The following is a 21,762-nucleotide window of genomic DNA, read 5'->3' as shown; positions in this document are numbered from 1 at the left end:
GTTTCCTGGTTAGCTCAGCTGTCAGCAGTATATGTCGGCCCCATGATTCACATTTTAATATTGTGTCATAACTGTGAGAAACCACTTCAGAGAAATCCAGTTTGTGCCAGTTGCGTACCCATGTAAATCGATTAAAACCACTTTAAGTGCTAAAAAAAAAAAATGCCGAACCTCATTAATGAATGAAAAAGAGTGCAGCATTGAGCCAAGAAACTTTTATGTAGAGCATTTATGGCCATTTAATCTAGAACTAAAGATACAGTAATTGTAATGCAGCAGTAAAACCTGCAACCCTGTGTGCCTCTTTATGTGCAAACATAGGCAAGCATAAATTTGCCCTCATTATGGCACTGGTTTATCAGCCTCTTTGGTGTGCTCCGTGTGAATATCGCCAACAGCATGCTCATTTGCATAAGCAACTATTGTACCTTAGTAGCAGCAGCCATGAATGCTAATCAAAAGCAAACAAATACAAACGCTTTAACTGCTTGAAAAATGAGGGTAATAGTGATCATATTCATCAGCTGACCCTAAAACCCAGCTAGGATGCAGCTTCTTATAGCCTAACCCTGAAAAACAGGAAAACCACAAAACAAATCCAATAACAATAAAAACAATGTACAGAAGGAATTCCAGAATGAAGGCATGAAGACAATCAAAGCAAACACCACAGCATTGTCACACATATGTTTTTATTTGTCAAACTGAAACAGCTTTTGTTCGAAGCAACAATTTTTAAATTTTTTTTTGACTGTACAGAGTCTCTCCCTCTTATGCAGGCTTGAACCTATAAGCAGTATTATAGTTGGTGGGATTTCTGAACGGGGATGTATAGGAGGTAAAAAAAAAAAACAATATGTGAACATTTGACACAGAAATACAAAGACAGCATGGCTTTTCCACGTTGCTTCCACTTTTGGACTCGTTCAGTGAAGTTTACAGTGCCCACACTGGGTATAAAGTAAACGCTATTCCACTGCAGATCACTATGATATGCAGAAACAGAATGTGCCTGTGGACGTCTTTCTTAATAACTGTAGCGTTCGAGGTTAAACGTCATGCATGCTTCCTGAGAGCTTTGCAGCAGGCCTGCTTCATCACACATGCTCACAGGAAGCTTTCTACAAAGCTCGATCAGTGCACATAGTGGTCAAGATACAAATAATTTGGCAAATAAGCATTTAGGGGCCAATATATAATCAGACAAAAATTAAAAATAAAAAAGAGACCTATTCTGTTAATACCGTCCACAAACCAACAAAGTGATTTTCATTGATTCACACATGTAAAGACAATCTACAGCAAAGGCATTCAGTAGAACTTAAGATATTCTTTAAAACACATTAGCATCATTGAAGAGTACTAGTATACCATTATAATGTGCATTTGTGCATTCTATAGTTAGTTCCAGATCTCCAAGTAATTAAAAAAAGGTTGTTTTCTCTTTAGCATTTTATAAAGTAGGAAAAAATAACCAGTATTTTGAAAGGGGTGTCAATAGAAAAAATGTCAGATGCCAGTCTTTACTTTTGAAAAAGGCTGGCAAGTCTTAAATGAAAATGAAGCATAAAAGTGGATGTGGCACCTTTCAAGTCTTACTGTAGCACTCGAGAGCTTTGCATGAACCCGTTAGGAGTAGGGAGCCCTGAAGTGACCTATAGGGCAGCTTTAACCATGTAAAGTGTAATTCTATGTAAATACTTTAGGATTTGTTTACTTTATATTCATTTTTTACCCATGCAGCTTTTCATTTACTGTCAAATACAGCCAACAGTAGTATTCATACAATGAAAACAGCACAAACAAAAGTTTTTGACATAATTACACATCTGTAATCCTTATGTTTCCTAGTAATGTTTCCAACCACGTGAACCTGCAGACAGGTTCTGTCACATCACGTGAAAACACCCACAAGCTCAACATTTAATGACTTTTCTTGTAACGTGTTAACATTAAAGGGATAGGCTGGATCTTTCAAAGTGGGGTTCTGTGGAAAGTTGTGAAAAATGAATATATTATCTGTTGTAGAGGGCTCTTTGATTTACCTCAATTTGAAGAAAAAAACTTTACTTCCTATTGGACCAAAGTGGGTTGTCATCTTAAAACTAACTTCAATCTCAGAACTTTCATAGTGGTTTATAAAATAATCTTATTAAATTTAAACATCTATAATGCAATTTGATAAACCTCTACACTGCCTGTAGTGTCTCATTATGTAATTTTTCCTGCAGAACAAATATGCAATTCTGGCCAGAAGTGCTGTAGGCTGCACTGGAAGTGCTACAGCTGCTGCCTTTATTTGTACTTTAATAACCACAAAATTCTATGTTAGTAGTTGTGTATTTCAAAACTGCTTTGCTTGAAAAAAAATTGAGAAAACTGTGTTTTTTGTAAGATGGTGTGGACTCAGACAATCTGTTAGCTAATCAGTCTGGTCAAATTTAAACTCTGTCTAATCAAAGAGATATTTACAAGTAAGAGTTCATAAACTTTCTACAGAACCACACCTGAAAAGAGCTGAACTATCACAAGGTAACTCTCAAATAAGCACTGAATCAGAGCTCAGTATGATTTTCAAGAGTCATGATCATTGTAGTTTTGGGATTGAGTCATAAATGCAGTCAACGCTTGTTGTTTCTTGAAAATAAGCTAAATAACTTGGTGGTATTGTTGATCATATCCCATATTCAAAAACATGTTAAATAATTGGCCTATGCATACAGCACATGAATGATTTTAATATTTTCTTTTACTCATTTGATATTTTCAGTGAACGTTACCTTTAATATAAGTGCCCAAACATTACACGTTGTGGGTTATTATGAATGACATCTATCCTGAGCTTTTTCATTGATTTCACTTCGATCAACAAGACAACACGAGGACACCAAACACAGATTTTTATGAATCTGACTGCTGAAAAGGGGGGAGGGGGGAATATCACAAAATGTAACAAGCATAAACAAATACATTTTAGAAAAAGTATAATCAGAGCTGCAAATAAAAAACTGGAAACGGAGAAAGAAAACATTGCAGTTAAATAAAGCCTCGTTGTCTGTGCTGCAGTGACACGTTCACCTGCAGTGTTTGTCTATTCGTCTCACATTTCCCTCATCTCCCGTAAGCTTCAGACGTGTGTGGCAACTATTTAAAAATGCACATAAAAATAGGTCCCCAATTCAAAGCTATTTACTCTCAGGGCTGGAGGCTTTAAATGATTTGTCATAATATACATTTATAATTCACGCACCATGCAGTTTCTTAGTCTTTTACATATAATACAGGAGAATTAATAGTGTTTTGATAGATGCTGCAATGTCAGTGTCCCTTTGAGTAAAACCATGGCTTAAGGGGGTGTAATTATCAGATCAAAAACAGAATATGATAGCGTTATCTCTACATACTTAGACGGTTTATTTATGATATGAAGTCAGTTAATAATGTCCAGTGAAGCACGACAGACAGGTTTCACATCTTTGTTAAAAAGTGACACTGTACAATAGCTTCCATGGCAACAAGTTAAAACCACAGTGAGACCCCACCCCCACCCTCAACCCCCTGTTTAGACTCCCCCACCCCCGGCTCCAACCCACCCATAAAATTTACAGAAGTTCATTCCAAAGAGGATGGCCGACCTTGAGAAGAATAAAAAGACAAAGATCACGGTTTAAATAGGAAACTGAAAGACAAGAGTGGACCGGGGGCAGGTTTTAAATTAGTGTACCAAAGAACTAACAGGAAACCCACCACAACTAAACACTTATTCTTGAAAAAATCCATTGGAAATCAATTTCTTTTTACAGGTTGAACAGTTTTTATTTCTGAAGAACTGCATGATAATACTCCAGTATCCCAAAGGACAGGGGATGGTGGCCCAACAACAAAAAAAAAAAAGAGAAAGAAAAAGGAAATGGAGGAAAGGACTTCACTCTTCCTCTGTGCATCCCAGTATTTCTACACGCAAAGTGATCCTGCCGTACCACGACCAGGGAAGGATCCGAATGAACCGGGCGTAGATGGGAGGATCTATCACGTTCTTTCTGTGCGTGTCGTTGTCAAAGTTGCCCTGGAATACCTGGAAAAAATGACAGCATGGAGTTAATTCTTTCCAAAGAAAGCATCGGATCTAAAGACAGATTTTGGTTTGTTTAGCTAAAATATATTGGGAACACTCTCAAACTGGAAATGTCTCAGCAATCTAGAGACTCTAACATGTTTTGACTCAAATTCCAAGTGACACATAAAATACAAATCTCATTCTTGGTCAGAATATTCCTGGTGCATATCTCGCTTCAGTTTGTGTTGCCCTAAAGACCTGAGCAGGTGATGACTGGAGCTCAGCCAATCAGCGCTTCAATTCAGTCACTCCTGTCTTGATAACATTCAATAAGCTCCATTATACTTAATGCATCACAAGTGTGCACATCAGTGGTTTTCTTCCTGCAGAAAATTATACATTGTTAAAGTGGCACAGCTGGAAGCGCCACCTTTAAAATTAGAGACACAAACATCATCTGCCATTACATCTTCTTACTGAATTGTGTTAATAACAAACACCTTGGTTGGTCTTGTTTTCTCACCATTTTAAAGCCTGATTTGATGTTTTTTCAGCTTGATAATAAAAGAAAGTCTTTGATAGATGTTTGGAATGTTGTTATAAAAGACCCCCTGCTGCTTCTTCACTTTTTCAAAGAAATAAAAAATGAAACAAATTGGGCTGTAGATAAGTTTGAACACTGGACAAACATATTCTTAACTCATCATGTAGCCATTTTTATATTTCACTAAGAAAAATACCTATTTGAGCTGTTGAGAGAAATTTTAGTGCATGCAAAATATTTGTTTCTATTTAACAAATATAATAATTTTCTTTTGCAAACCCTGAAATAATAGTTGAAAGACTGACCAACAATACCTCATCCAAACAAGAACAGTACGTATTTTATGTCATGCTCCATTGTTGATTACCAAATGCTTTTCTGTGTGCCTATTAGACAGCAGGAAGAAGTAAATTAGAAATAAATGCATCTACAGGGAGCGCTTCATTGAAGGATCTGATCATTTCAATTAAACTGTTATCATTATGTCCATGTAATTGGAATGTAATGGGATTCAGTGTTGTGAGGAATGGAAAAGTCAGTTGGTTAAATCCAAACAGGTGCTGAAAACTGGGATTTACATATTTAGTTTTTTATGTTAATTCCTTTGAAATATTCATAAGAACATTGGGAATTTGGCACAGCAGTGGTTTAGATTTTGTGTGGTTGGAGTAAATATACAAAAGGAGAGGAGTACATTTTGTACTAGTTAAGTACAACAATGTCAAACATAATGGAGAATATTCTGACTGAAGCTGTCAATTGTGTAAAAATTCACCAGTAACAAAACAAAGACAAAAAAAGTAGTTTAAATGTTTGAATTGTAGCAATTCAAAAAATGTGCATTTTTAAGATTAACATAATGAAAATAGGAACAACCACCCTGAATCACAATAGGGTCTACATCGACTTAAGTATTAACAAAAGGTAAAAGAAAAACACAAAAAGAAAATCACGTTTGTTTAAAATCATATTGTTCAGCTTTTAATAATTTAACCAAGCTACATATGTATACATGCATATGGCTGTTTTTTTTTTTTAGAAAATGCCACAAGAGATAGCACCTTAATACCTTATTATACCTTAATAGCTTATGTAGTTAAATAACGTACAGTATTTTATGCTAGAAAGCCCAACTTAGCCCAATTTAGCCTGACCTTATTTTATGTTAATTATAGTCAATTGTCATTAATGCAATATGTAATGATGTGAGCGTCGATAAAACCTGTTTACTTTAAAGAAGGGTGCGAGTTTCTATGAACATACTTTTGTTGTTCTTTCTACATCACATTTGATTGTTTTTTTTAAGCTTTTTTCATGTTTTTGTTCTTAGTCTGAGAAACTATGTAAGATGTGTACATTTTCAATATTTTTTATCTTATATGTCTGTTGACAACGATTGCAGGTCACCTTTTTTTATCCTACAATCTTTTTCATCATGTTCCAGCTGCAGTGAAACCTTTCTTGTCTTGTCTTTCCCATCTATACTGCAGCACAGAGCTTAGACTGTTATCACACAAAGTATGTATCTCCAGACAAATAAACAACACATCATCATATGACACTCTTCTTTTTTTAGATACATGCTTTCCAGCTTTGTTGCGTCAATTGAAAACAACATGCAGAATATAAATAGTATGATACCTCTGTGCCTCTGTAGAAATATAGTGACCCAAACTGCATATTGAATCAGTTAAAATTTAGATTGCAAAACAAATGTTTTCTTTGTGCGGTTAAAAAAATTTGACTTATGCCTTTGGAAGTGACCATAAAAATCAGCAAGTTATATTTAAAATAGATTAGAAAGTAACTCTAATTGACTTTCTATTAGATAATTTACCTATGGTTCTATTTTTAGTTTGACATTTTAATTGGTTTTCATTTCATAAACTCAGTTCTCATTGCAGCTATTTATGAAAGATAAATAAATAAAGGAACAAAAAAGCTACATATTGTGTATAAATACAACAGTTTGGATTATTGTGTGAATACCTGATTCAAATTGCTTCATTAGGTAGTATCTCACTGGGTTGCAGCTTTTGGAGACTCATTGGTGAAGTGCATTTGCAAGGGAGTCACCAGACCGTCTCAAAATGTTTGCGGGTGGTTTTCAATTTCCTCATGTGAGTCACAGAGGCACGTAAACCTGTCACCTATGTTTTGAACATTTTTCAGAAAATCTGTGCAACTAATTCTCTCTGAATATAGACTTGTTGTGGGTGTATCAACCCCGTCTAAATTTTGTCGTGGGCATCCGCCATTCGTCTCCAGAGAGCTGGAGCTGTATTTTGACACCTGCACAGGAGCTCTCCTCTGACAGAAAACATCCGAGGCTGCAGCCCCAAATGTCTAGGTCTTAAAACCACACTGATGATAAATAATTATAAAGAAGACTGATCCAAATCTGCCTATTTTCATTTCAAAAGTGTCCTCTATCATAAACGTGGAGGCAGCTGATGTGGGTATGATATGGGTGGAGATGGGCAATGAAATGATGTGGATGGCTTAGAGTACAATTTTGCAAAAAAATAGGTCGTCATTTTCAAAAGTTGGTTGCTCAAAATGAATCCACACAGCTCAGTGGTCACATGGTACTAAACACTGAGAATTCAGCCAGAGTGCAACAAAGAATTTGCCTATTTTCAAATAATTTCGAATCACCAACTAGTTTACAACTGTTACAGTCCAGCGAGATACTACCTTTAGGCCTTTGCTAATCACCATATAGCTTCAAACCAGTCAGTCAGGTGTCTTAAGTTCCCCTGCACAACTAACTCATAACTGGGATCACAAAGGGGACTCCAGCATCTTCACATGCAGATAATGAGTTCACATGACAGTGCCCTAACCTCATTAATGTGAGCTCAACTGGACCTTGCCTGTTTTGTTCAGGAAGTAGGCTGGAAACAGCTCTCAATCTCCTGGGGAGCGTGGCATTTAGTGCAGCATTCTTTGACTAATCATCGCGTCTCATAATGAAAAGTCACGCTCTTAAAATAGGAACCAGCAACAAAAAGCAACAGGAGCAGCTGAGTACCCCTCCCAATTTCAGAAAACAAACACTTAAGGCTTGTGTTTAAATGTGTTTGGAAGTGCCTCTGCCAGGTTTCACAATCACATTACTTGCATCGGTAATTGATAACATAAACATAAACAGAAGCCAGCCTTCACAAAGCATTGCCTATTTAAATATTTGACAAGTATAAGCAATATGTTAAATGCCAGATTGCCATGAATACAATGTTAGAATGGTATAAAATAAAGCATTGGGAGAGCGAACAGTTTCAGATGCAATGTTTTAAACATGGACACTTTAAGCTGGATGTATGAAGAATATCAATGTGAAGACATAATGAGAATAAGGAAGAGTAAGGTCATGGCAGTTGTCAAAAAACAACTTGGATTATTAATAACAATTTTGGGGCCAGGAAAAAGTGAATCAGCTATGTCATTTTGAATCACTTTGTAATAATCTACATCTAAGCTTTTAACTGCTCTTAAAAGCAGAGCATAACCAACGTCACGAAAGCTGCAGGAAAATGTTATTTTATGCCAAGGGGTTTTTGCCATACAAGAAAAGAAATACCCAATGTGCATAAATTACTTTAAGTTTTCCCAAAAAAGTAATTATGCTTATTACTCTATGTTTTGTTTGCCAATGAATTTAAATTGTGGGATAAACATTTGCTTTCCAAATGATAGCGATAATAATAAAAAAAGAACAACAACACAGCTGATCGTTAGCAGCACATTTCCTCCATATCCTGGATGCATCGGTGTGTGCTTGCAGTGTGAAGTGTTACATTCTGGGGCAGACAGAGTACATATACTAATAAAAAGCACTGTGTGAGCGAGCAAAGGACAGAGTGCTTTACATAACATAAATAAGATTAAATATATCATGAAAGTTAAATTTTGAAACTATCCGTTTATCAAACTTCTCCATGTGTTATTAACCAATATAGCTTCTTCAACTTCAATCAGTTTTGGCCATTTCTGGAACTGTGTTGCTAACAGATCTCAAAGAATTCCAGATTTATTAATGAACCAAATTTCTTAATTATTTTAATTTCTGTTGTTTATTTAGACTTATAAATAATTTCAGATCAACTCAACCATCCCAAACTGGTACAATAAGCTATAAATGCTACTGAAAAACAAACAAACAAAACAAAGCAAAACAAACAAAAATGCAGGAGAACTGCCTCCAACAGTTTTTAAAAGGCTCCTGGGGTTCTCAAGAAACTGAACTCTTTGGAAAAAGAAAAAAAAAGAATGTTTGAAAATGTGTTTACAAGATAAACAATATTTGTGAATTTTATCAAAATAAACAAATATTCGACAATTTAGGAGACAAGTTTCTACACTCATGTTTCTGTACTCACAAGTTCTCACAGTTCAAATAGTGACACACTTATATCATCAAAACAGCAACTAAACCAATTCATCCACAGCATGCTAGTCTATAACTATTATCTCATTTCTGCTCAGTGAAAAAAAAAAAATCTAAACTCTACTGCGTGTCCTCGGACTGATTCAGGAGTAACATCTCAGCTCCCAGCTACTGAATTCTCTGGTTGGTAGATTCAGAAGCACATACTGTATTTCTAGGACCGGCTTTGTGTTCCTCTGGTGTTACAACACTGCCTGCTTTCTATTATTTAAACCTGCTGCACAGGTCAGGGGATCAGGCTCCCTGGATGTATTTTGCCCTCTGGCCTCATCCCGCCTGATCCGGCTGTGGTGAAAACAGAAAAAAAATATCCCCCCAAAAAAACTCAGCTGGGTCATCATTGAAAGGTCAACAACAGCACGCCAGCTTAGACAAGGTAGTTTCACTCAATTAAACTCACAACAGCTTCTTTTTAATAGCTTGTGAAGTGTTTTTCCAATTCTGAGAGGCACTGGGGCTTACAGCTAATATTTTCCCGGACCATAGAAAACAAAATATGACTATTAGAGAGTAATCTCACAATGATTGTATTTATAGCTATCTAACAGTTACCTTGTGGGCTGGAGGGAACAGAAGGCTCTAATGGCAAATTAACCCCGCGCCACCTGTGAAACACTATTAAACATAAATCGATTACTTTTGTGCTTGATTGCCCCCATCATCGGACAGTGTAAATATTGACACTCGTGCACGACCAGCCACCACAGCGACGTGCATATGGGAAGCGTGCGGCTAGCCGATAGGAGGAATTATGGGATGTTGAAATAGTGGACTGAGTTGTTTCAGTTACAAGTGTTGTTTTATGGGATTTGCGTGTAAAAGAGAAGGCAAACAAGCCACTCTATAGATTTTTTTTTCTTTTTTTTGCAGAGGGATGTTATGCATGCTGCTGTGGCCTGCTTCGCCAACATCTGTATTCTAAGAGAGCCTCCTCTCTCAATCTAGATCTAACTGCTTGAAGCCTCTGCCACACAGGAGCTGGAGGGGGAAGCTGAGAAGAATACTTACAAGCCTCCACCTCTGTGCTCGAGCCAGACACTCAGGCACGCGCACATTCGCAGTATATCCCTGCCAAGTCAAGCACTGTGGCATGCCAGGAGGAGCCTCGGGAGGCCAACAGCATAATGTGTCCTCTAGCATTAATGGCTGCTTCAGCTGACTGAAGGAGGAAAACACCTTGAAGAACCATACATTCAAACAGCCACTTGTCTTTCAGAAGTTTTGCTAAACATGCCTGGCCTCTTTAAGAGAGCACACTTACTCAGAGTATCATAGGTTCTGATTTGCATTAAACTATAACACAGAGCGCAACATACAGTTTGAGAGCAGAAGTTTACATGCACTGTATAAAAAGGACACTGACATTAAATTAGACTAAGCCTTTCCTGTTTTAGGTCAATAAGGATTCACAAAATTAAATTCTTTCTATTTGCCAAATGTCCAACTTATGAGAGGGAGAATTTCTTATTACTTTCTTCACAGTCAAAAGTTTACATATATTTTCTCAGTATTTGGTAGCATTGCCTTGAAACTGTAAGACTTGGGTTCAATGTTTTGGTTATCCTTCCACAAGCTTCTCACAATAGTTTGCTGAATTTTTTTTCCCCTTTCTCCCTGGCAGACCTGGTGGACTGAGATAGGTTTGTAGGGTGGCTTGCTCGCACGCGTCTTTTCAGCTCTGCCCACACATTTTCTATGGGACTGAGATCAGGGCTGTGTGATGGCCACTCCAAAACATTGACTTTGTTGTCCTTGAACGATTTTGTAACTGCTTTGGTAGTCTGCTTAGGGTCATTGTCCATTCAGAATACCAATTTGACCCAAGCTTTAACTTCCTGCCTGTTGTCTTGGGATGTTGCTTCAATATTTCCAGATAATATTGTTTCCTCATGATGCCATCTATTTTCTGAAGTGCATCAGTCCCTCCTGTAGTAACACAATCCACGACATGATGCTGCCACGCCCGTACTTCACAGTTGGGATAGTGTTCTCAGGCTTATAAGCTTCCTCCTTTGTCCTCCAAATGTAACAATGATCGTTATAGAAACTGATTTCGTCAGATCACAAGACATGTCTCCAAAAATTAAGGTCTCAGTCCCTGTTTATTTGCAAATTGTAATCTGGCTTCTTTATGTTGCTTTCAGAGTAACGGCTTCTTCCTTGCTGAGAAGCCTTTCAGCCCAGGTCAGTACAGTACAGTACAGTCTAGCTTCAGCTAGCCTCTTCAAAGGGTCTTTTGTTTGTATTTTGGGGTTGACACGTACATCTCAGGAACACAGAACCCATCTCCTTCCTGATATCTTATCTATGATGTCAGCTAACTTATCAAAAGCTTACAAAACTGCAACATCATCAGCTTGACTTTCACAAATTGCTTAAGAGCATAATATTTTTATGTATGTAAACTTGGAATTTTAAAGAAAGTAATAAATAAAATATAAAAAAATCCACTCTTTCAATTTATGGACATTTGGCAAATAAAAAAATGAAATCCAGACTGACCTAAAACAGGAAAGGTTTAGTTTGATATAATGTTAGACAGTGAGTCTGTGAATAAATAAATAAATAAATGTAAATAATGACTTCCTGGAATGTCATCAGTACTTTCCTCTCCTGCTGTTTCAGATAATGCTTCTCCAGGCATGCAGAGGGCATCCCGTGTTCACAGCTCAGATTGCTTGATGGAAAATCCTGCTGAGCACGCCTTGGCCCCCTGCCAGAGATTCTCATGAGTGTCATAACATCATCAAGCAACAAACTTGAACTTTAGAGGTAGAAAAACATATTTCTGGGCATCAGTGTACACAGAACAAAGATAAGTCCACAAACTGTTGGGAGGTATGGGCCCGAAAAAGTGCTCCTTTAGGTCTTTGATGGCAGTTAAAGTTGCAACATAATCACTGCAGACATTTTTATGACAAAGAAAGTACATTTTAGCTTAGTTTTTTTAATGTGAAGGGGCAGGAATTGCAGCTAAGTTATGTAACCAGGTATCAAAAAATGAATGCAAATTAGTTTTTTCTCAAGTTTATGCCACTAAATTTAAAAAAAAAATTTAAAAATGTGGGTGCTTGTTTAACTTCTTATGAGCAGTTGCCAAGCCACAAAAGAGATGGCACTCATGCATGACGCCATTTCTCCACTTGAATACATTATTTCTAATTACTCAGAGTTATCTGTGCAAAGATCTCTCCAGATCGCCAGAAAAAAAAAAAATTATGCATGAACACCAGTCTTCCAATTAAGTGGAGCAACTTTTACACATTTAAACAGTTTCATGAAAACTTAATTTTCATGTATTTATTTATGCGGTTTCCACAAATTAACAAAATGATGATTACTGTATGATCTGAATTATTCAGAAAGAAAATTTAAGACGCAGATTGAAACTGATATTAGACTGTAGATTAAAAACAGCAAAAAAACAAAAACGAAAAAAAAAAAAACCTGCACATCACATAGGAGAGTGCAAACTTTCCTTCTTGATTTCTGCAGTCAGCACATCAACATTACATAAGGAGAAAGTAGGGCTTATCTTTTAATAACAGTGAGAGAGAAAGGCAAACACCACCTCTCTTGCCAATAGCATATGAAAGACAAGAGGCTTTGGTTTCAGCAGAAACCCTGTGCCTGCACATCTCCTCATATCAGGGGAGCCTGCGGCAGCTGCGCGCCATCTCTGCTGTCATGGACGTTTGTGAGGGACATGTAAACTGTGTTGAAGAGCCGTAAACAAGAATTTCAGCACAGCTCAGGCCAGGCTGACAGCAGGGTTTTATCTGATCTCGAACCAAGCAGAGGAAAGAGAACAGACCAGGCAGGTTCTGTTTAAACCAAAGATAAAGAAAGATGTTAAGGGGACGTAGAAAAAAAAAAGGAGCAGACACCTTTCAAATTGGACATCTTCACAGTTCAAATCTGTTTTTTTGATGTTTCCACTTTATGTTTGTTTGCCTCAGAATCACATCCATCTTATGCTTTTTTTTCCTTTTTTTTGCTGACAATACCTACCTTTGTTTTCCAGATATGTATTTCAGTCCTTATGTTCTCAAAGCACCCGTAGGCATTTTATCCCTCAGTCTGTTTGTATGTTTATTTTGGAACTATCAATGAAGATGTGCTTCCTGAATACACAGTCTGGTCATTAATATGCAGAAGCAAAGTCAACACTTAGTGTGAAAGCAACTTGCCTTGTCCTTTCCTTGTTTCTGATCTTGATATACACTCCACCGCTCTCCGTCGTTACTGTAAGCAACTTTGTATGAGCCAACAAACTGGACATGCCCGAAGTCTTTAGCTCCCTGGGTGATGATACCCGTAACCTTGGTCGGCAAAAGCAGGTCCACCTAAATGAAAATGCAAAAGAACATAAACAGAGGGGAAGAGAAACAAACAAAGCAGAATGATCAATTTCCTCGCTTGAGAAATGCAGCAAGTTAAAAAGTGTCAACTGTGTTCAGTTTTTTTTTCCTCTTCTCTTTTTTTCTACAATAAAGTCGGCATCATTTTTCTTTCGACGTCAGCGGTAGATTTACTGAATAAAGACACAGGGTGCAAGTCAAGTCAGTTTCAATTATTCACAGAATATTGAACAACAAGGCTAAGTCAAAGACCTCGTCTCAGAAAAACAGAAACTGCACGCTGCAGCAGCTTCTGAGAGCCACACTGCTCCATTTGGGTTAATTTTTAATAGGATCTCATTTGTTGCAAAGAATTTACTGAGTAAAGTTTCTCAACAGTGAACACATAAAACTGCTACACAGATGAACCTTTTTTTTGTGTTCATTTATGTATTTTATTTATTTCGAAAAGTGTAAAAGAGAAGTGCAAAAAGAAGTTGTTTTGAGACAGAAATGAAGTTCGGTTTCTACCCTAAAGCAGCTTGATGACAAGAATACAAAGCTGTCTCTGCAACAAGGACAAAGTATTCTGCTTTTATATTGAAGTAGGTTTGCAGTAAGTTAATGTCAAATGAATAATGTATCTAACAAAAGAAAGTAGGAGTTAAGTGGAAGTCATTGCCAGCTAACATGGACATTTTAGTGAGGTGCATTGCTCACAATATAAAGATCAAGTGTCTTGTTAAATGAAATACATCGTGCTCCCTTTTCTCTCATCATTAAGAGGAAGTGACTGTGTACTATTGATGCTCATTTCTACACAGTGAAAAAATGCCAATAGCATGAAGGTAAAACAACAAATGTTTTATACTTACTAATAAAATGCCAGACATTAAAACATAAAGAAATGTCCGTGGCTTCCCATTTGATCCTAATGTGCTTTTTGTGCTGTTTCATAACCTTGTCAGGCCATAAATTCTCAATAATTAATGATGTACCCTGATGACATGAACAGCTTAAATGTTACTGTAAAACTGTCTTGGTCATCACACTGATCAAAGCAGCCTCATCTTACACAAAATGAAAAATGTATTTCGCCCTCTTTTTGGCTTTGACGTAGATAGTAGGAAAATTTAGAGGCACGTGGGAGAAATGTAAGTGCACAGATTCTTTTTTTCCCCCTTGTTTTGCTGAGTACGCTATATAATGCTGCCATACATCAAAATAATTGGCCTGGTCACAAGCCAGCATATTTTGTGTCATGCTGCCCTGAAATAAAAACACAAAAAAGGGTGTGCTTCTTGTAGATAAAACTACTAGATAAAAATACTAATGTGTGAGGTATTTATGGCTCTGTTTTGGTCTTGACATATGGCAGAACACCACAGTAAATCCTGGCACACCGCATGACATCTTTGTTGGCTGTTTTAAAGCCCCGGAACATACTGGTGATATAAACATGAAGTCACTCAAGAGGCTTTGTCTTTCATAGGGTTTCAACAGTGCATCTGAGCTTCTCTGCCACCAATTTGAAGATTAAGGATTGTTTCCCTGGATATTATAGAGGCTCCCTTAAATGCTGACATCTTACTGTGCATATATGCAGGCACAAAAAGCAAACTTTTGACACTTTCAAAGGCTCCTTAATGGATCAAACACCCCAGCTCTCTATTCGCGAAAAGCCAAGCTACCAAAAGTAGGACAAAAGTTTGTGTGTGGACACTTTATAATTGCCGTGGTTACAGGTATGCATCTATGCACATTCTGCTTCGTGCACATATAGGCTTCATCTGTTATGAATTCACTATTCATGAAGTTTTAAATCCTGCATGCATTTCCACTTGTGCATAGCAGGCAGCTTATTTTTGGTTTAACCATTAGCAGCAGCCAGAACTATTTTCCTATGATGTATCTAAATACATTAAAGCAACCAATCAGTTGCAATGACAACAACGTCACCACCAACCCCTCGAATAAAAGGGGAAAGGAGGAAATGGTGGCAGGTGTTGCTTAGTTGATTCAGAGGGCCATGACACCTCACATTGGGAGGCTTTGATTATGCTCCAGTGGCAGAGCACAGAGGTAATCTTGTTCTACCCAGACAGTCAAGTCTGCCACAAAAAAACAAAAGGCATGCTCGAAGTGAAACCTGTAATTGCTGTCACAGGTAGCGGTCAAAAAATACGACCGCCCCTAGCGACGCCTGCTCTCAACACTTTGATGGCCCAAACTGAATTAGGGAGCGAGATAAGCTTGTTACAGCGAGGTCTCTCCTCCGGCCCCCACCTTCTGTTCTTTCTTCCATCACATCCTCAATCCCGCTCGCTCCTCCGTGAGCCTTTTCACCCAGACAAACTAGGAGTGTGTGAAGACTTTGTAGCAATCTCTGAACGCTTGTGGCAGAGATGTTCCAAAGAAATGAAACAAGAATTCATTTCACAGCTTCACTTCTTGTTTTTGAGATTACAAGGTAAGATTATTTTAGCTCTAATCTAGTTTTACCTAAAGCAAGGCAGTACATACAAATGGGAGATAGGGCTGATTGGTTATTTGTACGTTGCTGCACTTCTGCCAAACACTTTTTGCTTCTCTGCTGCTTATTAGGGCAAGACTTAGTGTATCAATTTAATGTCTCTATTTGAAGTGGCTCTGCCACTGCTGTATAGAAAGATTAATGCAGCTATAGGTGTCATTGAAAAACCCGAAGCAGGCCAAGTTTCTTTTCTTTTTTTTTAAATGAACACAGCACATATAGCTATAACACTAACATTCTCCCACCAGCTGTGCTGATTTTATCCAAGGTGATGAGGATTCATTTAATCTTCACAGTCTAAAGGGAATGTGTGTGTAATGCATATTTTCTGTATATACGTAGCTCATAGCTCACAGGGCAGAATTCAGAGATACGTTCACACAACTGGCAGAGAAATAAGGAAGACAGTGTTATGGTTCATCAACCCCACATCAGGGCGGCAATCATTAAAACCTAAAGCCACAGTAAGAGGGTGAAAACACCATATTTCAATGCTATTCTCACCACGGGAAGCTTTCATAAACCTATATAAGGTCTATTCTTTTAATCCTACATTGAAATCCCCGACATTCTCATGGTTTTACGCAGCAGTCATTATCCATAGTCATTTACCCACTAAAACCAGCATAAGAGCTAATGTAGGCTTTTCAGTTGATCAGTCAAACGTACACTTTTCTGCACCAGAGTCAGCTGTATGCAGGCTGCCAATACTTTCAGTTCATGAATAACACAATCAGTTGTTTAAACGTGCTAGAGGGTCAGGATATTGCAGGTCCTGCATTTTACCGGGTTTTTAACAGAGTATAACTGTTAAACCATAAAGTTTAACACAAACTAATTTTGCACTGTTTTAAAAGACCAAAGTTTGGCCCAAATGTGTCCTATTTATTTGAACTTTTCCTTGGGTTATCAGCTTTTGCCACAAGCACACTATTATGTGTAAATTTAATCTGTTTGTCATGCTCCTTAAAAGAAAAATCACGCCTAAAATAGTTTCCAAAATGAAGAATGAAGCTGCAGACAGACAACAATTAGACAAATGGTTGACAGACAGATCAAATGGTCAAACAGACCTAATGTAAATCTTGAGTCATGCAATTCTTAACAGTCAGGTTAAGATTCAAATGAGTTAGCCTAATTCTAACTCTCAACAAGTAATCATTGAATGTACATTTTACAGCTGATTCACATTTGGAGTCAAACAACACTACTACTTCGAAACTGAGTTTGCAAACCAAATAACACCCTTTACAATTTTACAATAACCTTGTGTTTCCTGATTGATGAAGCCTATATCATCGAAATTACAATAATAGAGAACCAAGAACTCAGGTCTAAAGAATTTTGTGCTTCTTAGTTGTTTATTTTGAAAACTAAAGCAGACATGATGAAGATTTCTGTGTGACTCAATTTACAGGTTGACAAATACAAAGCAAACACTTCCTGTTTAGGAATATACATCTTCATTTTAGATGCTAGTTTGATAAAACACCCCTGTCACTGTTTTGTAGTCATCTTATTTAGATTTATTTTAACTAAATGCAACAAAAATATCAAGATACACAGTTATCATCTAATGTTGCATTTGTGTTTACAGTATTTGAGAAAGACTTGTGCTACACTGTTAATTTATAACTCATCCCATCTGCACACATACCCACATACTCAGCGAACTTCATTTTTCATTCTCCCGCTGTTTCTTTGTCTACAAAACTGTGAGATTTATCTTTTTGTTTGTTTCTGAGACTGTCTTTCTCACTCAGTAATTTGTCATGTCATATAGGATTTGCAATCAGTCTTCAAGTTAAAAGGCTCCGTGCATTAGCACACAGTGCATGATCTGTATTTGAAAAATAACATTACGTCCTCTTTTGAATTTCTCTGCAGACATGAAAAAAAAAACAAAACAAAAAAACTCGCAGACACACACAATCGCATAGAGTCAATCTCTTTTCTAACACTTTTTGTGATCACTGTTTTCCCACATGGGGTGATAAGATGTCAGAAGGTATAAATGCCTGCTGAGCTTTCACGCAGGGAAGGTGTGTAGGCAGTCTGAAGTTGCCCTGGAGCATCCAGCATAGAAAAGGCAATGTCACAGTGGGAAAGCATCATAGGCAGGTCAGCATGGCACTGACAACATTCCAGCATGAACTTAAACATTTCCCCTTTCTTCCTATTTTACTTGTACACGCCACTCTTGCGAGTGATGAGTGCGAGATGTCAAATGCTGTTTCCTCAAAGACAAATCATCATGTGACATTTGCTGTCTTGCCATGAGGATATTTGCTTTTGTCACAGTTCAAGAATGAGTCATTTTGATGTAAATTGCAACAGTCACGTCTTACAGTTCAAATGCTGGGGATACAAACGGAGGAAAAACTCAATAACTCACAGTAAACTGCAAACTGGTGACAAACACAGATTGGAAAGCCAAGCAGTTATACATGGATTCAACCTTATAATAAACATCCTCCCACGTTCTCCCTGCTTCTCTTCACTCTAATCTTTTCACCAGCACATTTGCATGAAGAATTGTGAACATTTGGAGCTAAAGTAAATTTTTACACCTGTTCTCTGAAAATGTATGCAACATACTAAACACTCTTAAATTCCCCATAAAGTCAAATTTGATGTTTACGTGCCTTTATATGATATGCCTTGTTTGAGATATCTTCTAAACACAATTAGTCAAGCAGTGACATAAAGGCAATTGCTTTAATTTGCATTATAACGAGGTTTTGTACCAAGTAAAATAGACTCCAGGTCACTTTGTTTCTTCCCCATGTTGTACCCAGGTGGTTACTATTTCATATCCATGTACTTACTTAAATGCTTAATATTGTAAATAATGTACAATTTGCTAATTTGTAACCTCTTTTGTGCCTTTACTGATAATGAACAGACAGATTTATCCCCCTTACCCAGTATATCCTAGCCACAATTCCAACTTTTAAACCACTTACTACCTGGAATTAATATTGTTTGTTATAACCTCTGATCAATTATTTTAGACAAACAAAATAAACATACCATTTTCAGGATAGAGTCATAACTCAGAATTTTCCAAAGTCTACTTACAGAATAATAGATCACTTTAAATTATCAATGTTGTGGTGGCTAACTAGTCTGGTATGAAGAGACCCAGGAGAGGTGTGTGCTTTTGTGCCCATAAAAGTCTGGGTATGACGTGACCAAAACAGTTAAAGTACAAAGTGAACCAATCAGGGCAATTGGGCCTGTCTTTAAGTAGCAAAAAACCTTGCTTTCCCTGTTTACTTTAGACTCTTAGAGCCTTGGCATGCTTCTCTATGTTCCCCTATGTGAGCCACGGGGAACAAGTAGATGCGCACACACACTCAGATTCATACAATTTTGCATCAGCTGCATCCCAGCGTTCCACTCAGGGCCCAACAGTTTTGACTACAACTTGATAGGTGATGATAATGCACCGGTTTGTCAACTGTCTATTCAAAAGACAGGACAAAGACAATAATGTTTGTGGTTTCCCAGATAAAATTTAATGCCGTTTTGCATACGCCTACTCCACTAAAAGAGCAGATGTAAGGTAGCAGATGGATAAAGATGATAAAATTGACATCACACAGGTTTTGTGGTCAAGCTTATAATAGAACAACAAAAAGAACCATGAATCAGGCCTAAGACTAGAGTTGGTGGGTGACTTTAAAAAAAAAAAAACGCTGCACATGGTGAAAAATCTTTGGCTTTCTGAACAAATATTATCAGTTCTTCTATGTGAGACCAAGGTCTCTCAACTGAGAGACCTCTTTTTTTTACTTTTGATCAGCTCAGAATCAGCTTCTTGCAAGCGTGCAGTATTGACCTTGTGCAATGGGAGACAATAAAACTGTCTTGTTGGCACAATCTCCAATAGTAATAAACACACACCATCCAGGTGAACAAGTTAACTTTCACTGAGTTTATGGACATTCTGAAAGTGACCAAACAAACAGAGTCAGTCAGTAAAGAAAACTTTATTTTCCTAGTCTGCCTGACACATGGCAGGTCAATCTTAGTATTGCAGTCAATCATAATCAAGTATTTTTGTCAAGAACTTGTCATTGTCAGAAATTGTGGCATACAACTGTCTGCAGTTTCCAGAGAACCACCATTCCTTCTGATTTAGTTGCTAAGAAGAGAAAAAAAGTTAATGTTGTTGCTTCTAACTTTGTAATTCAGTGACTATTGTACAAATACACAGTCTAAATCATAGCACAACTAGTGTTTATACAATTCATGATTTTATCAAAGCAGAAGAATAGCCTAAATAGGCACTGGAACAGTGCCTTTCAGTCATAGTTTCAGACTTGTTTATTCCTTGTGTATTCAAATGTGTTTATTCTAACCTGTTCTAACAGTGAAAAGACAGTGTACATAAAGTTTGGTACAATTCACAAATATTTTGTTGTGCGTTATTTACAACAAAGGAAGTTTTAAATTGTTAATTTTACTGCCTGGACATGTCTCTAACAAGATCCTTAGAGCACACATATATAAAACAGATGGAGTCTATCTACAGCATGTCAAGTTCAGTCTGAAAGGTTGCAGAAACCAAAGAAAGGAAATGAAAATGGCAAAGAAAAGAAAAGAAAACAAGCAAAAAAACAACCACAGAGGTCTTTATCATTTACACCAAGAGGAGCGACATCAGTAGAACGAGTTAAGTGCTTCCAGTGTCAGTATGAGTGAAGAGGAGTAGTCGGATTCATATGCGTAAAAATGTCCTTGACAGCAGACTAGACACTTTCACACTCTGTTTAATGCTCACTGTGCAAGAAGTCTGATGGACTCTCAGTCACTGATAAAAAATCTGAAGTCATCTGTCTCAGTGTGAGATCTGATTTGAATTTAAATATGTGCATCTCAAAGCAGGAAAGGACACCAGCTGTGGATTAAATAAAAACGAGTGTAAAAATGAATAAGGTTTCAAGTATGTTTTTTTTCTATTTCTTACAATGATGACACAAGTTTCAAATGCAAGATACCTGCTAAACTGAAGAGGCCACTTATGTTCAGAAATGACCTCAATGTTATTTTTCAGTAGTTTCATTTTTACAAGTTTCCCCAATATTTTTTTTCATCCAGTGCTTAACTTTGAACTATTCTGAAACAAGTTCAACACATTCTCCTCTGGGTAAACAACACAGAGACGTTTTAAATGGATATGAGTGTAGGATACACCGGTTGTCTGAACATTGCTTCAACACACCTTTAAACCAAAAACACGCATGCACAACATCCTGGACCCGGGCTCTGTTACACTGATTCAAGATCTGGCGCATTTACCTCTGACAGTTCCTGCAGATCCTGCGATTACAGCAGGCACTGCTACAGACTTTTGGATCAATCATCCCAAGATAAAACAGATAAATGCAGCCTGCGTTAGCTTGGGGGCGGAGGGAGGGAGGTGGGGAACAGGGATAGATAGAGAGAGATGGAGATCAGGTTGTGGTGTTGGAGGGCATGATGCCTTTTTGGATAATGAAAACAAAGGAGTTGCTTTATAGACATTCCAGACTTGCACATGTAAGGGTTGGAGGGAAGGAAAGCTAAAATCACCCAATTGAAAGAGAAAAGCAGATGTTCCCTTTTGGAACTTCATTCGGATGCTAATTGAATCAGCATACTAGCTGCAGGGAAACAGAACAAAATGGAGAAAAGAAAGAGCCATATTGGGCTGGATTAAAATGAGGCTCTGGCGATAATTCCTTTAATGAAATTTACATCACCCCCACCCACCTCATAAAAAACAACAACAACAACAAAAAACAAGTATGGATTTTTTTCTAAGATTCTTCATAAGTTCTTGGATAATGT

At 37.4% G+C, this 21,762-nt stretch overlaps 1 protein-coding gene across 2 annotated transcripts in view; it reads right to left on the bottom strand.

Annotated features, from left to right (window-relative positions):
* Positions 1–3,560: 3,560 nt before the first annotated feature.
* The window catches only part of edil3a (EGF-like repeats and discoidin I-like domains 3a), a 104,149-nt gene continuing 85,947 nt past the window's right edge, over positions 3,561–21,762 (bottom strand). For both annotated transcript variants that reach the window (XM_017427914.2, XM_017427913.2), the window contains 2 exons: positions 13,242–13,397; positions 3,561–4,075 (listed from right to left, as the gene is read on the bottom strand). In XM_017427914.2, the coding sequence (XP_017283403.1) occupies positions 3,926–4,075; positions 13,242–13,397 (306 nt within the window). In that variant the 3' untranslated portion in view covers positions 3,561–3,925. The remainder of the gene's footprint in view (positions 4,076–13,241; positions 13,398–21,762) is intronic.

The sequence above is a fragment of the Kryptolebias marmoratus genome, linkage group LG1 (genome assembly GCF_001649575.2).
Source record: "Kryptolebias marmoratus isolate JLee-2015 linkage group LG1, ASM164957v2, whole genome shotgun sequence".
Lineage (NCBI taxonomy): Eukaryota > Metazoa > Chordata > Actinopteri > Cyprinodontiformes > Rivulidae > Kryptolebias > Kryptolebias marmoratus.
Note: the sequence above shows the minus strand (reverse complement) of the source record. Positions and strands in the feature narration are given on the sequence as shown.